This window comes from Lissotriton helveticus, chromosome 10 (assembly GCF_964261635.1).
Source record: "Lissotriton helveticus chromosome 10, aLisHel1.1, whole genome shotgun sequence".
In the NCBI taxonomy this organism is placed as follows: domain Eukaryota; kingdom Metazoa; phylum Chordata; class Amphibia; order Caudata; family Salamandridae; genus Lissotriton; species Lissotriton helveticus.
The window spans coordinates 1,864,835-1,878,242 of record NC_136071.1 but is presented as its reverse complement, the minus strand read 5'-3'; the positions used below and the strand labels follow the sequence as shown (position 1 = coordinate 1,878,242).

The window sequence follows — 13,408 nt, the reverse complement described above, 5'->3', positions numbered from 1 at the left end:
AGTGGCAGCTGCGAGACTGTGCTCTTGGTATGCTCAGCATCTTTTGTGTTTTGTTCAAAGAGTCCTTTAACTGCTGCATGGTTTTTCTCCTCTGTGTCCTCTGTGTCTAGAGAGCCCATCACTTAGACACAGGGCTGTGGAACATTCACCAGCACCTGGCACCACCCATAATGTCTTTAATATAGCCTTATAGCCCGCAGTAGCGGGCTATACTGGCTAGTAAAGGCCCGCTACCGCGTTAAAGGCCCGAGCCGAAGGCGAGGGACTTTGCGTGACTTTAATAGCCGGTAGAGCCCTGCTACGAAGGGCTATAAGGCTATTAGAACATTCTGCCCTCCAGTGGCAGAATGTTCTAACAAATAAAACAAAGTCCTCTCGAAGCGAAACCTTTGTAAGACATTGGAATGTTTCTCTGGGGGCCTTTACCGGCCTGTAGAAGCAGGGAGCACTCCATTGTCTACAATGGAGCTCCCAACATTACAATGTTCTAATATATTTCAAAAAGTTGTTTGTGACTGTGACGAAAGACTCTCCAAACAGGTGAAAGTTCTCTTTTGCTTCTGAAACTTTAAAGCCTCCTTTATATGGTGACAACATGCCATCTGGGTGTGGATTTTTAAGCACATCCCTGGCAGCTGCATAGAGCTGCATAGGGTTATCTCGGCGGTGAGCGCAGTGTAAAGTGCACGACACTGGCCTGGCAGTGCGTAGGCATTCAGAGCATCTGTGGGAAAGGGGGTTGAAGGCTCGTTGGGTCTGTGGGACAGGAGGTTGAAGGCTCGTCGGGTCAGTGGGACAGGGGGTTGAAGGCTCGTCTGGTTTGTGGTACAGGGGGTTGAAGGGTCGGTCGGGTCTGTGGGACAGGGGGTTGAAGGCTTGGTCGGGTCTGTAGGACAGGGGGTTGAAGGCTCGTCGGGTCTGTGGGACAGGGGGTTGAAGGCTCGTCGGGTCTGTGGGACAGGAGGTTGAAGGCTCGTCGGGTCAGTGGGACAGGGGGTTGAAGGCTCGGTCGGGTCTGTAGGACAGGGGGTTGAAAGCTCGTCGGGTCTGTGGGACAGGGGGTTGAAGGCTCGTCGGGTCTGTGGGACAGGAGGTTGAAGGCTCGTCGGGTCTGTGGGACAGGAGGTTGAAGGCTCGTCGGGTCTGTGGGACAGGGGGTTGAAGGCTCGGTAGGGTCTGTGGGACAGGGGGTTGAAGGCTCGGTAGGGTCTGTGGGACAGGAGGTTGAAGGCTCGGTCGGGTCTGTGGGACAGGGGGTTGAAGGCTCGGTAGGGTCTGTGGGACAGGGGGTTGAAGGCTCGGTAGGGTCTGTGGGACAGGGGGTTGAAGGCTCGTCTGGTCTGTGGGACAGGGTTGAAGGCTCGTCTGGTCTGGGACAGGGGGTTGAAGGCTCGTCTGGTCTGTGGGACAGGGGGTTGAAGGCTCGGTAGGGTCTGTGGGACAGGAGGTTGAAGGCTCGTCGGGTCTGTGGGACAGGGGGTTGAAGGCTCGTCTGGTTTGTGGGACAGGGGGTTGAAGGCTTGGTCGGGTCTGTGGGACAGGGGGTTGAAGGCTTGGTCGGGTCTGTGGGACAGGGGGTTGAAGGCTTGGTCGGGTCTGTGGGACAGGGGGTTGAAGGCTTGGTCGGGTCTGTGGGACAGGGGGTTGAAGGCTTGGTCGGGGTCTGTGGGACGGGGTTGAAGGCTCGGTCGGGTCTGTGGGACAGGGGGTTGAAGGCTCGTCGGGTCTGTGGGACAGGGGGTTGAAGGCTCGGTAGGGTCTGTGGGACAGAGGGTTGAAGGCTCGGTAGGGTCTGTGGGACAGGGGGTTGAAGGCTCGGTAGGGTCTGTGGGACAGAGGGTTGAAGGCTCGGTAGGGTCTGTGGGACAGGGGGTTGAAGGCTCGGTAGGGTCTGTGGGACAGAGGGTTGAAGGCTCGGTAGGGTCTGTGGGACAGGGGGTTGAAGGCTCGGTAGGGTCTGTGGGACAGGGGGTTGAAGGCTCGGTAGGGTCTGTGGGACGGGGTTGAAGGCTCGGTAGGGTCTGTGGGACAGGGGGTTGAAGGCTCGTCGGGTCTGTGGGACAGGGGGTTGAAGGCTCGTCTGGTCTGGGGGACAGGGGGTTGAAGGCTTGGTAGGGTCTGTGGGACAGGGGGTTGAAGGGTCGGTGGGGTCTGTGGGACAGGGGGTTGAAGGCTCGTCGGGTCTGTGGGACAGGGGGTTGAAGGCTCGTCTGGTCTGTGGGACGGGGTTGAAGGCTCGTCGGGTCTGTGGGATAGGGGGTTGAAGGCTCGGTAGCGTCTGTGGGACAAGGGGTTGAAGGCTCGTCGGGTCTGTGGGACAAGGGGTTGAAGGCTCGGTAGGGTCTGTGGGACAGGGGGTTGAAGGCTCGTCGGGTCTGTGGGACAGGGGGTTGAAGGCTCGGTAGGGTCTGTGGGACGGGGGTTGAAGGCTCGTCTGGTCTGTGGGACAGGGTGTTGAAGGCTCGTCGGGTCTGTGGGACAGGGGGTTGAAGGCTCGGAAGGGCCTGTGGGACAGGGGGTTGAAGGCTCGTCGGGTCTGTGGGACAGGGTGTTTAAGGCTCGTCGGGTCTGTGGGACAGGGGGTTGAAGGCTCTGTAGGGTCTGTGGGACAGGGGGTTGAAGGCTCGTTGGGTCTGTGGGACAGGGGGTTGAAGGCTCGGTCGGGTCTGTGGGACAGGGGGTTGAAGGCTCGGTCGGGTCTGTGGGACAGGGGGTTGAAGGCTCGGTCGGGTCTGTGGGACAGGGGGTTGAAGGCTCGGTAGGGTCTGTGGGACAGGGGGTTGAAGGCTCGGTAGGGTCTGTGGGACAGGGGGTTGAAGGCTCGGTAGGGTCTGTGGGACAGGGGGTTGAAGGCTCGTCTGGTCTGTGGGACAGGGTTGAAGGCTCGTCTGGTCTGGGATAGGGGGTTGAAGGCTCGTCTGGTCTGTGGGACAGGGTTGAAGGCTCGTCTGGTCTGGGATAGGGGGTTGAAGGCTCGTCTGGTCTGTGGGACAGGGTTGAAGGCTCGTCTGGTCTGGGATAGGGGGTTGAAGGCTCGTCGGGTCTGTGGGACAGGGGGTTGAAGGCTCGGTAGGGTCTGTGGGACAGGGGGTTGAAGGCTCGGTAGGGTCTGTGGGAAAGGGCGTTGAAGGCTCGGTCGGGTCTGTGGGACAGGGGGTTGAAGGCTCGGTCGGGTCTGTGGGACAGGGGGTTGAAGGCTCGGTCGGGTCTGTGGGACAGGGGGTTGAAGGCTCGGTCGGGTCTGTGGGACAGGGGGTTGAAGGCTCGGTCGGGTCTGTGGGACAGGGGGTTGAAGGCTCGGTCGGGTCTGTGGGACAGGGGGTTGAAGGCTCGGTAGGGTCTGTGGGACAGGGGGTTGAAGGCTCGGTAGGGTCTGTGGGACAGGGGGTTGAAGGCTCGGTAGGGTCTGTGGGACAGGGGGTTGAAGGCTCGGTAGGGTCTGTGGGACAGGGGGTCGAAGGCTCGGGAGGGTCTGTGGGACAGGGAGTTGAAGGCTCGGTAGGGTCTGTGGGACAGGGAGTTGAAGGCTCGGTAGGGTCTGTGGGACAGGGGGTTGAAGGCTCGGTAGGGTCTGTGGGACAGGGGGTTGAAGGCTCGGTAGGGTCTGTGGGACAGGGGGTTGAAGGCTCGGTAGGGTCTGTGGGACAGGGGGTTGAAGGCTCGGTAGGGTCTGTGGGACAGGGGGTTGAAGGCTCGGTAGGGTCTGTGGGACATGGGGTTGAAGGCTCGTCTGGTCTGTGGGATAGGGGGTTGAAGGCTCGGTAGCGTCTGTGGGACAGGGGGTTGAAGGCTCGTCGGGTCTGTGGGACAGGGGGGTTAAAGGCTCGGTAGGGTCTGTGGGCCAGGGGGTGAAGGCTCAGTCTGGTCTGTGGGACAGGGGGCTGAAGGCTCGGTAGGGTCTGTGGGACAGGGGGCTGAAGGCTCGGTAGGGTCTGTGGGACAGGGGGTTGAAGGCTCGGTAGGGTCTGTGGGACAGGGGGTTGAAGGCTCGGTAGGGTCTGTGGGACAGGGGGTTGAAGGCTCGTCGGGTCTGTGGGACAGGGGGTTGAAGGCTCGTCGGGTCTGTGGGACAGGGGGTTGAAGGCTCGGTAGGGTCTGTGGGACAGGGGGTTGAAGGCTCGGTAGGGTCTGTGGGAAAGGGCGTTGAAGGCTCGGTCGGGTCTGTGGGACAGGGGGTTGAAGGCTCGGTCGGGTCTGTGGGACAGGGGGTTGAAGGCTCGGTCGGGTCTGTGGGACAGGGGGTTGAAGGCTCGGTCGGGTCTGTGGGACAGGGGGTTGAAGGCTCGGTGGGGTCTGTGGGACAGGGGGTTGAAGGCTCGGTAGGGTCTGTGGGACAGGGGGTTGAAGGCTCGGTAGGGTCTGTGGGACAGGGGGTTGAAGGCTCGGTAGGGTCTGTGGGACAGGGGGTTGAAGGCTCGTCGGGTCTGTGGGACAGGGGGTTGAAGGCTCGGTAGGGTCTGTGGGACAGGGGGTTGAAGGCTCGGTAGGGTCTGTGGGAAAGGGCGTTGAAGGCTCGGTCGGGTCTGTGGGACAGGGGGTTGAAGGCTCGGTCGGGTCTGTGGGACAGGGGGTTGAAGGCTCGGTCGGGTCTGTGGGACAGGGGGTTGAAGGCTCGGTCGGGTCTGTGGGACAGGGGGTTGAAGGCTCGGTCGGGTCTGTGGGACAGGGGGTTGAAGGCTCGGTAGGGTCTGTGGGACAGGGGGTTGAAGGCTCGGTAGGGTCTGTGGGACAGGGGGTTGAAGGCTCGGTAGGGTCTGTGGCACAGGGGGTTGAAGGCTCGGTAGGGTCTGTGGGACAGGGGGTTGAAGGCTCGGTCGGGTCTGTGGGACAGGGGGTTGAAGGCTCGGTAGGGTCTGTGGGACAGGGGGTTGAAGGCTCGGTAGGGTCTGTGGGACAGGGGGTTGAAGGCTCGGTCGGGTCTGTGGGACAGGGGGTTGAAGGCTCGGTAGGATCTGGGGGACAGGGGGTTGAATGCTCGTGGGGGTCTGTGCGACAGGGGGTTGAAGGCTCGTCGGGTCTGTGCGACAGGGGGTTGAAGGCTCGTCTGGTCTGTGGGACAGGGGGTTGAAGGCTCGGTTGGGTCTGTGGGACAGGGGGTTGAAGGCTCGGTAGGGTCTGTGGGACAGAGGGTTGAAGGCTCGGTCGGGTCTGTGGGACAGGGGGTTGAAGGCTCGGTAGGGTCTGTGGGACAGGGGGTTGAAGGCTCGGTAGGGTCTGTGGGACAGGGGGTTGAAGGCTCGGTAGGGTCTGTGGGACAGGGGGTTGAAGGCTCGGTAGGGTCTGTGGGACAGGGGTTGAAGGCTCGGTAGGGTCTGTGGGACAGGGGGTTGAAGGCTCGGTAGGGTCTGTGGGACAGGGGGTTTGAAGGCTCGGTAGGGTCTGTGGGACAGGGTATTTAGGGCTCGGTAGGGTCTGGGACAGGGGGTTGAAGGCTCGGTAGGGTCTGTGGGACAGGGGGTTGAAGGCTCGGTAGGGTCTGTGGGACAGGGGGTTGAAGGCTCGGTAGGGTCTGTGGGACAGGGGGTTGAAGGCTCGGTAGGGTCTGTGGGACAGGGGGTTGAAGGCTCGGTAGGGTCTGTGGTACAGGGGGTTGAAGGCTCGGTAGGGTCTGTGGGACAGAGGGTTGAAGGCTCGGTAGGGTCTGTGGGACAGGGGGTTGAAGGCTCGGTAGCGTCTGTGGGACAGGAAGTTGAAGGCTCGGTAGCGTCTGTGGGACAGGGGGTTGAAGGCTCGGTAGGGTCTGTGGGACAGAGGGTTGAAGGCTCGGTAGGGTCTGTGGGACAGGGTTGAAGGCTTGGTAGGCTCTGTGGGACAGGGGGTTGAAGGCTCGGTAGGCTCTGTGGGACAGGGGGTTGAAGGCTCGGTAGGCTCTGTGGGACAGGGGGTTGAAGGCTCGGTAGGGTCTGTGGGACAGGGGGTTGAAGGCTCGGTAGGGTCTGTGGGACAGGGGGTTGAAGGCTCGGTAGGGTCTGTGGGACAGGGGGTTGAAGGCTCGGTAGGGTCTGTGGGACAGGGGGTTGAAGGCTCGGTAGGGTCTGTGGGACAGGGGGTTGAAGGCTCGGTAGGGTCTGTGGGACAGGGGGTTGAAGGCTCGGTAGGGTCTGTGGGACAGGGTTGAAGGCTTGGTAGGCTCTGTGGGACAGGGGGTTGAAGGCTCGGTAGGGTCTGTGGGACAGGGTTGAAGGCTTGGTAGGCTCTGTGGGACAGGGGGTTGAAGGCTCGGTAGGGTCTGTGGGACAGGGGGTTGAAGGCTCGGTAGGGTCTGTGGGACAGGGGGTTGAAGGCTCGGTAGGGTCTGTGGTACAGGGGGTTGAAGGCTCGGTAGGGTCTGTGGGACAGGGGGTTGAAGGCTCGGTCGGGTCTGTGGGACAGGGGGTTGAAGGCTCGGTAGGGTCTGTGGGACAGGGGGTTGAAGGCTCGGTCGGGTCTGTGGGACAGGGGGTTGAAGGCTCGGTAGGGTCTGTGGGACAGGGGGTTGAAGGCTCGGTAGGGTCTGTGGGACAGGGGGTTGAAGGCTCGGTAGGGTCTGTGGGACAGAGGGTTGAAGGCTCGGTAGGGTCTGTGGGACAGGGGGTTGAAGGCTCGGTAGCGTCTGTGGGACAGGGGGTTGAAGGCTCGGTAGGGTCTGTGGGACAGGGGGCGCATGGGAATAGAGGTGCCATCGATGAGCTGCTGTTGTTTGGAGGGGCTTTAAGGTCTCGGAGAGTGGTTGCGTGTTTTTGGAGTCCTGCTCCATGTAAAGGTGGACCTGCAGCGGGTCCCGCGTCTAAAGGCGTGTGATCTTCAGGAGAGGGTGGGGCGGTGTCATGGAGGGTAGTAGTGGAGGGGGTTCGGTTGGATTGGGTGTGCTCCACCTTGGGAGTATGGGATGTGCTCAAGGTGGGGTTTGGGGTACAATCTTGGGTTAGGCCTGGCAGTGTGCACGGTGAGGGGCCGTGTTCCAGTGCGGCCGCTGGCTAGGGTGGTCGGACGGGGCTTTTCTTCCTATGGCATGTGTGGGGGGGCGGGGTGGGGGGGGGGTAATAGTGCAACGTGAGGCAGCGGAGTCCTGGCGGTGGATGGAATCTGAACTAACGCCGGAGGTGGGCGTGGGGATCATGTCCATCTTGTGACAGTAAGACCAGCAGCGACGGTCAAGGATGGTGAGGTGATGGTCTGTCACTTGAACAGCACATGTTCCCTGTCCTGGATATCGATCTGGAGACCTCCCCTCTGAACCTTTGGGAGAGTAGTCCAGATGTAATTGTGATTGATTTTGTAATGTGTAGGTGACGAAGGAAGTTTCTCCATCTTGCTGAGCATTTTGAGTATAAGTAAAGTCTGTTTTCGGGTTGTCGGTGTAGTAGGTATTGCCTATAAGTTTCTCCGGAAGTTGTTTGAGTAGTTTGTGTTTTAACTTTGTCATTGCATTGTTTGATTTAGGTGAATATTCTGAAGTGTTCGTTCCTCCACACAAGGGATTCATGGCTTTATGTGTTGCCAAGTTTGCATTGTCTGTGGTGGTGGCTGCCCGAGCTGGTAATGCTTATGCTGTTTGTAACATTTAAAAGAGAGAGCGCGAGGCTTAGCAGGAGTCTACCGACTCGTTCATCAGGTTTTTCTTGTTCATGCCCTGTGGCTTTCTGGAAGTGAATAGATCGCGTGCATCTTGCGTCAACAACTGTATATGTGTCTTCTTGTGTGTATATACATGTTCTGTATGTGTGCAGTGTTACTACATTTACAGATGCGGCTGCGTAGCTCAGCTTGATGCAAGAGGTAGCCCAGACAGACATTCGCCAATGTGACTTCTACAACAGGTGAACAACAAAGAGAGACAAAAAGGGCTTTGAAGGCCCAGCTTACGGGCCCTAATACTAGTAACAAAGAAAGGCGTATGCAGTTCCTCGGGGGCTGACAGTGACTCAAGGAATGAGTGCAAGTGACTGGCTATCAGGGAGGAGGATGGGGCATTCCTCCTTTCGAATTAAGGCCCTCACACACCCAGCCAGCTGGGTGTCACGCTTCATCATCGGGCGTGCTCCTCGTCTGGTCGGCACTGCAATACCCGACAGGCACCCTCAGTGGGGGCCCTTTAGCGGAGAACTTTTATCCTTACCGTATGGTGAGTGTGTGTAAGGGGCCCTAAAGTGTAGACGTGTAGTGTTGTGGTTTCTAAAAAAGAGAGCAAGTGAGTTAAAACCGGGAGAGGGGGGATCGGGGCAACTCATTTAATAATCGTGTCTACCAGCCTGGTTAAAAGGAGTGATGGCGACTGTCTATAGTGATGTTATAGGCAGTTGCTCTAAGCTTCATGTGGTCAACATGGTTCTTGCCCTGGTCGTCCCAAGAAGGATCTGGCGGCAAGTAGAAGGGGCCGCTGCAGAGATCCGTAAAGGTGTGGGAGCAGAGGCCTTGATGATGGGTCTCTGTCTAAGAATCACAGGCCTGACAGAGGTCTCTGTAGGAATAGGAATCCAGGCTTCATGGTGAGTCCTCGCGCAGGATAAGGAATGCTCGTGAAATGTGCTGGTGAAGTGCGCTGGTGAAGTGCGCTGGTGAAGAGCGCTACTGATGGGCCTCAGTCTTGGGAGCTGGTCTTTGAGGAAGAGGAGATCTCACTACAGAGAACAGCAGATCCCAGGTTTGCGTGTTTATCCTTTCCTTGTGGCTCTGCCTCCTCCTGTGGTTCAGGGTTGAGCTTCCTCTTCTGTTCGGTGTTTGAGTCTTTATGAAGATACCATGATGGCGAGGACAGTGTCAGCTCTCACCTGTTCTCTATCAAGGAGCCTTCATTGAATGAATGAACAGCCCCCCCACACCCCCAAGAGCCATAGAGAGGGAACTTCCTTGGCATTCTGCTATTCTCAGGGGAGTGTCCACATGAACGGGAGTGTCTAACAGACTGCGTCGAGACTGTGGCTTCTTTGCTGCCTTAAAGGCACAGACCAGTAACTTTCCATTGTTCTAGGTGTTTTATTACATGCTCTGTATGATGTTCAGAAATCCTGTGGGTTATGGGATTTAAACTATAACAAACTATGAATACTATTTTTTTTATCTTGGCAGTGATGAACTGAGAGAAGCCTGGCGGATATTCACTCCTCTTCTCCACACAGTGGAGGCGGAAAAGAAGCCGCCGACCCCCTACGAGTATGGCAGGTAAGACGAGAGCCGCCGCTGCGAAGGGGTCCCAAGTGTCTGCGCGCAGTGGTCCATGCGCCAGCAGAACTCGCGGACAGTAGAAGGGTAATGCACAGAACCACAGGCGTCGGAGGCCTGGGTGTACCACAGGCGTCGGAGGCCTGGGTGTATACCACAGGCGTCGGAGGCCTGGGTGTATACCACAGGCGTCGGAGGCCTGGGTGTATACCACAGGCGTCGGAGGCCTGGGTGTATACCACAGGCGTCGGAGGCCTGGGTGTATACCACAGGCGTCGGAGGCCTGGGTGTATACCACAGGCGTCGGAGGCCTGGGTGTATACCACAGGCGTCGGAGGCCTGGGTGTACCACACGCCACACGCATTGTAGTGTCTCCGTCCAGAATCTTCTTGTACAAGTGTTTTTCCTGGTCTCCCCTCACTTGCCAGCAGGCTTTGCTCTCCACTTCCAAGCGTCTTGTAGAAATGGTACCTCCTTCTGTTTTCCTCCCCCAAGAGCATGATATCTTTAGCGCTGCTTCTACCGGAGTCACTGAAAAGTTGCTTTTCTCTCCTTGTTGTAATAGTGCTGTAATATTTAGGGCAGCGTCTGTTTTGTTCGCAGCTCGCTTGCACATGGTGGGTTCTTTTATTTTTCTCCATATTCACTGTCTTTCAAGCAGTTCAGGTATTGCTTCTGGCTGCCTTAAATAATGGCCTAAACGCCATACCGGTCACGTGTGTGAGATACGGTTGGACGCAGCCATCATGGGATGGATATTCTATTTCGTTCAGTGCATTTGTCATACTGTTTTTTTTTTTTTTGCAGACCATACTAGTCTTTAACTTTAGCTTTTACACTGTCTCTTGAGAGTATAACAGAAGTTTCTTTGGGATTGAGAGTTTTCGGTGTCTAATGCCAGCGTCCGGTGCACATTTTTCATGGCCTGGTCTTGGTCAGTGAGAGGCACATGCGACCATGCCAGTCCGTGTAGATATGGATCAGATACTAATACTGAGATCTGTCTTCCTTGCAGCCGCGGCCCGCCAGAAGCAGATGAGCTGATGAAGAAGGTGGGATTCCGTTATGAAGGAACGTACAAGTGGGTGAACCCAAACAAGCTCTGAATCCAGGACCTAGAACAATGGAAAGTGGAGTAAAGAAGAAAGCTCGTAGCTCTCCAGGACATTAGCCCGGCCTGCACCCCTTTTTTCCAGAGCATTTTCCTGTTCCTGGAGGCCCCTCTGGGCCACACTTTCTTACTGTCTGACTTCAGTGTCTAATGGTGGCTTCGCATATCGGGTGGTGGCTTTGATTTGTTTTGTTTTTTACCTGTTGTAATGTGGCCCTCTCCGGTTGCTCACAGGGATCACATGGGGTAGGTTACTTGTTGCTTTGCTGTGTGTGCAGTGTGGGGCAGCGGGTGGACCTGTCGTCACACACTGTAGACCATTCTGCTCTCACTGGCACATGAACGCAGTGAGAGGCTGAAGATTCACCCGTAGGACCTCAGTCCTTCTCGATAGGGCCACGATTGCTGCCAAATCAAGGAGTTGCTGTTCTGAATCGCCCAAGTACTGGGTCCATATATCCACTGTCCCATGTAGGGCCCCTTGTGATAACCTACATGAGGTCACCACTATACCTACTCGTACCTCCCACCGCCCTCTCTTTGGGCCACTTCCAAGAACCCCTTCCTTGAGAACCTTTTTGGGGATCTTCCCAAACCAGCCCTTTTCCAACCCCACCATGCACACCTATTTTGAGCTGAACCCTATGCAGAAGAGTCCCCTTCTGGCCCCTCTGCAGCCCTCATAAAATACATTTGAGGACCCCAGGAAATGTTGTAAAGAACTGTAAAGACACCTTTCGAATAATTGCACACCCCAGTGCGCTTGGCACCTTGAGGGTCCAGTTCTGAGAAATTAAAGGTATCTTTGAAGACACCAAACTAATTCCTAAACCACAGCCTGTCCCTTTTTAGATTCCCTGCATACGCAGAGAAGAATCCGTCTTTACGGTGCCTCTTTTCAGACGCTGTAGAAGAACCTCTTGACGAGCTGAGGGGCCCATTATGGGGCCTCTCTTGCCTGTGCCGGAGCCCCTTCTCCAGTTCAAAAGCCTCCTCATGGTCTTTAGAGTTGCTCTTTCTAGGCCTGGGCTGGAGCCCCTTCTATGCTTTACTGAAGACCCCTGGCATGTAGAGGCAATCTTTCTGGCCCATGCTGGTTCATTTTGGCCCATGCCAGAGGCCGGTCTCAACTGTAAGAGCCTTTGTTTGACTGCGTCCAAGCCCCCTTTTGAAGAGGAACACTTTCATGGCATGTGCCACAACAGTTTGTTGTTCCTCTCATTTGCTGTGCTAGTCACCCTGTTCTTTGTCTCCGAGATTGCTGGTCATGCCTGTCTCTTGACATCTCAGCGGACAGGTCGAAGGGGACCACATGTCTTCAAGTGAGACTCGGCCACCGTAGCATTCTCACTCCTTCCTTCCATATGGGAGCTTTGGTGACCAGCCAATACGTCGGTTACGCTTCGGAATCTGCACTTAGTTCTGGGGCTCTCCTGGTCCTACACACCTAATGTTCATGAGTTCCATTTGTTGAGCCAGTCTGCGTTCTCCGTGGTGGTGAATACGAGCAAGTACTCCAGCTCCAGGACGCCAGACTTTGACCCTCCATCCCACCCTCCATGGTACATCCCAGACCATGTACACTTCCCTGCACTCTCACTTGTTCATCGACCCACACCTGGCAGGCACGTCACCTCATGATTGTTACATTCCACGTGAGCTGCAGGGCTGTTCTGATGTGTCCCAGGAGAAGCCTCTGCTCCCCCTTGGAGAGGGGCTGTACTAACGCGACACAACCCAGGGGCCTGCTTTGCTTCTGTGTGCCGGTGCTACCAGGTCTCCTCGTCTACAGCTTTTGGCATCAAGATACTGAAAATGGCCTCCGCTTCATAGGCATTTATAGCTTGTGACTTATTTTGTACCAACCTAATAGTGTTACTTTATTAAATAAGGTTTTTGGCAAATCTGTTGCGTTCATTTCTTTGTTGTCTGTAAATAAAAGTGTGAATTTGTGACTCGTCGTTTGATGCACGTCTGTGAGAGCCCAGCTCCGTAATTGGCTCCTCGTTGGATTCTTTTGCAGCAGACAGAGAGAGCCCGAGCTTAGCTGCAACTGAAATGAAATGAAATGAATTTGTACTTGTAAAGCGCACTGCTGCCCCAGCAACGGGGCGTCCTGGCGCTGTACTCATACCGCTGAGGAACCGTTCCTGGCTTTTCCCTGTGAAATGTCCACTCCTGGGCACCCCCAAGGTGAAGCCAGGCATCCTTAGCGCTGCTGGGGCCGTTGTGGAGATTAAGCAAGCTATTGCCCAGAGTTGCAGAGTGGGACCCATGATTAGACTAGGCACCGCGGCGAGAATTATCAGGTCCGGGGAAATTGAGTGCAAGAGCCGCCGAGGCGGGAATTGAACCCTGGTCCCGGACCAGACCTCTGCATCAGGGTCTGCCGCTCTAACCATTGAGCCACACTTCTCCACCTGTAGTGCCTGTAAGAGTGGTTTCTGTGCCTCCTCTCTTCTGTCTTGGATTTTGTAGCTGCTCCATTGTGTGCTGGCTTGCCTGGCCTGGCCTGTCTAGTAGCCAATATTCTATTCAGTCCACCTAGAGCTGCACCGACTGGCCTTTGCGGTGGGCTCCAGGACACGTCTGATTTATTTTGTATTCCGTATGATGGCATGCTTGTGCCAACTGAGACAAAGATTTTTCAGTGATGGCGCAGCTGATCGGGAGAGATGACGGTGCGATGAAAGAGACAACCGACATGTTTCGAGTTGTTGGTAGTATCTGCTGTGTTTGGAGGAATCCTTGCTATCAAACTTAGGAGGTACATTGTTTTGGGGTTGCCATTTAAATGCACTTTATGAAGTGGCAGGCTGTTTTGGAGTGTCTTTCTTAAAACAATATACCCACTGACATTTCTTCATATGCTTCTTTAGAGCCTGTATAAGGTTTTGTGCTGTAGGAACCATGGAAGCTGAGGTTTAAGAAAGAGCAAGATGAGAATGGCGGGCAAGGCAACAAAACACTAGTTTCTGCTTGCACATGTGTTTTTATCTGAACTGCACAACAGACAGGGGGTCTGCTTTGGTCTAGTCTCTTTCATAAATACAGTTAGGGCTGTTCGCGAAATTCCTAATCATGCTCATTATTGCACCGTTCATGCCATTGGTTTTCTTTCCTGCGGCCTCCATGGACCTCTTCAGCCAATCTTT

At 56.1% G+C, this 13,408-nt stretch overlaps 1 protein-coding gene across 4 annotated transcripts in view; it reads left to right on the top strand.

Moving 5' to 3' along the window:
* G6PD (glucose-6-phosphate dehydrogenase) overlaps positions 1-12,157 on the top strand; it is a 125,413-nt gene extending 113,256 nt beyond the window's left edge. For 3 of the 4 annotated variants that reach the window (XM_078664501.1, XM_078664503.1, XM_078664502.1), the window contains exons 12-13: positions 9,049-9,141; positions 10,158-12,157. In XM_078664501.1, the coding sequence (XP_078520627.1) occupies positions 9,049-9,141; positions 10,158-10,248 (184 nt within the window). In that variant the 3' untranslated portion in view covers positions 10,249-12,157. Of the gene's footprint in view, positions 1-9,048; positions 9,248-9,329 lie in introns of all 4 variants that reach the window. The other variant, XR_013602033.1, reaches the window with a different exon arrangement.
* The last annotated feature ends 1,251 nt before the right edge of the window (positions 12,158-13,408 follow it).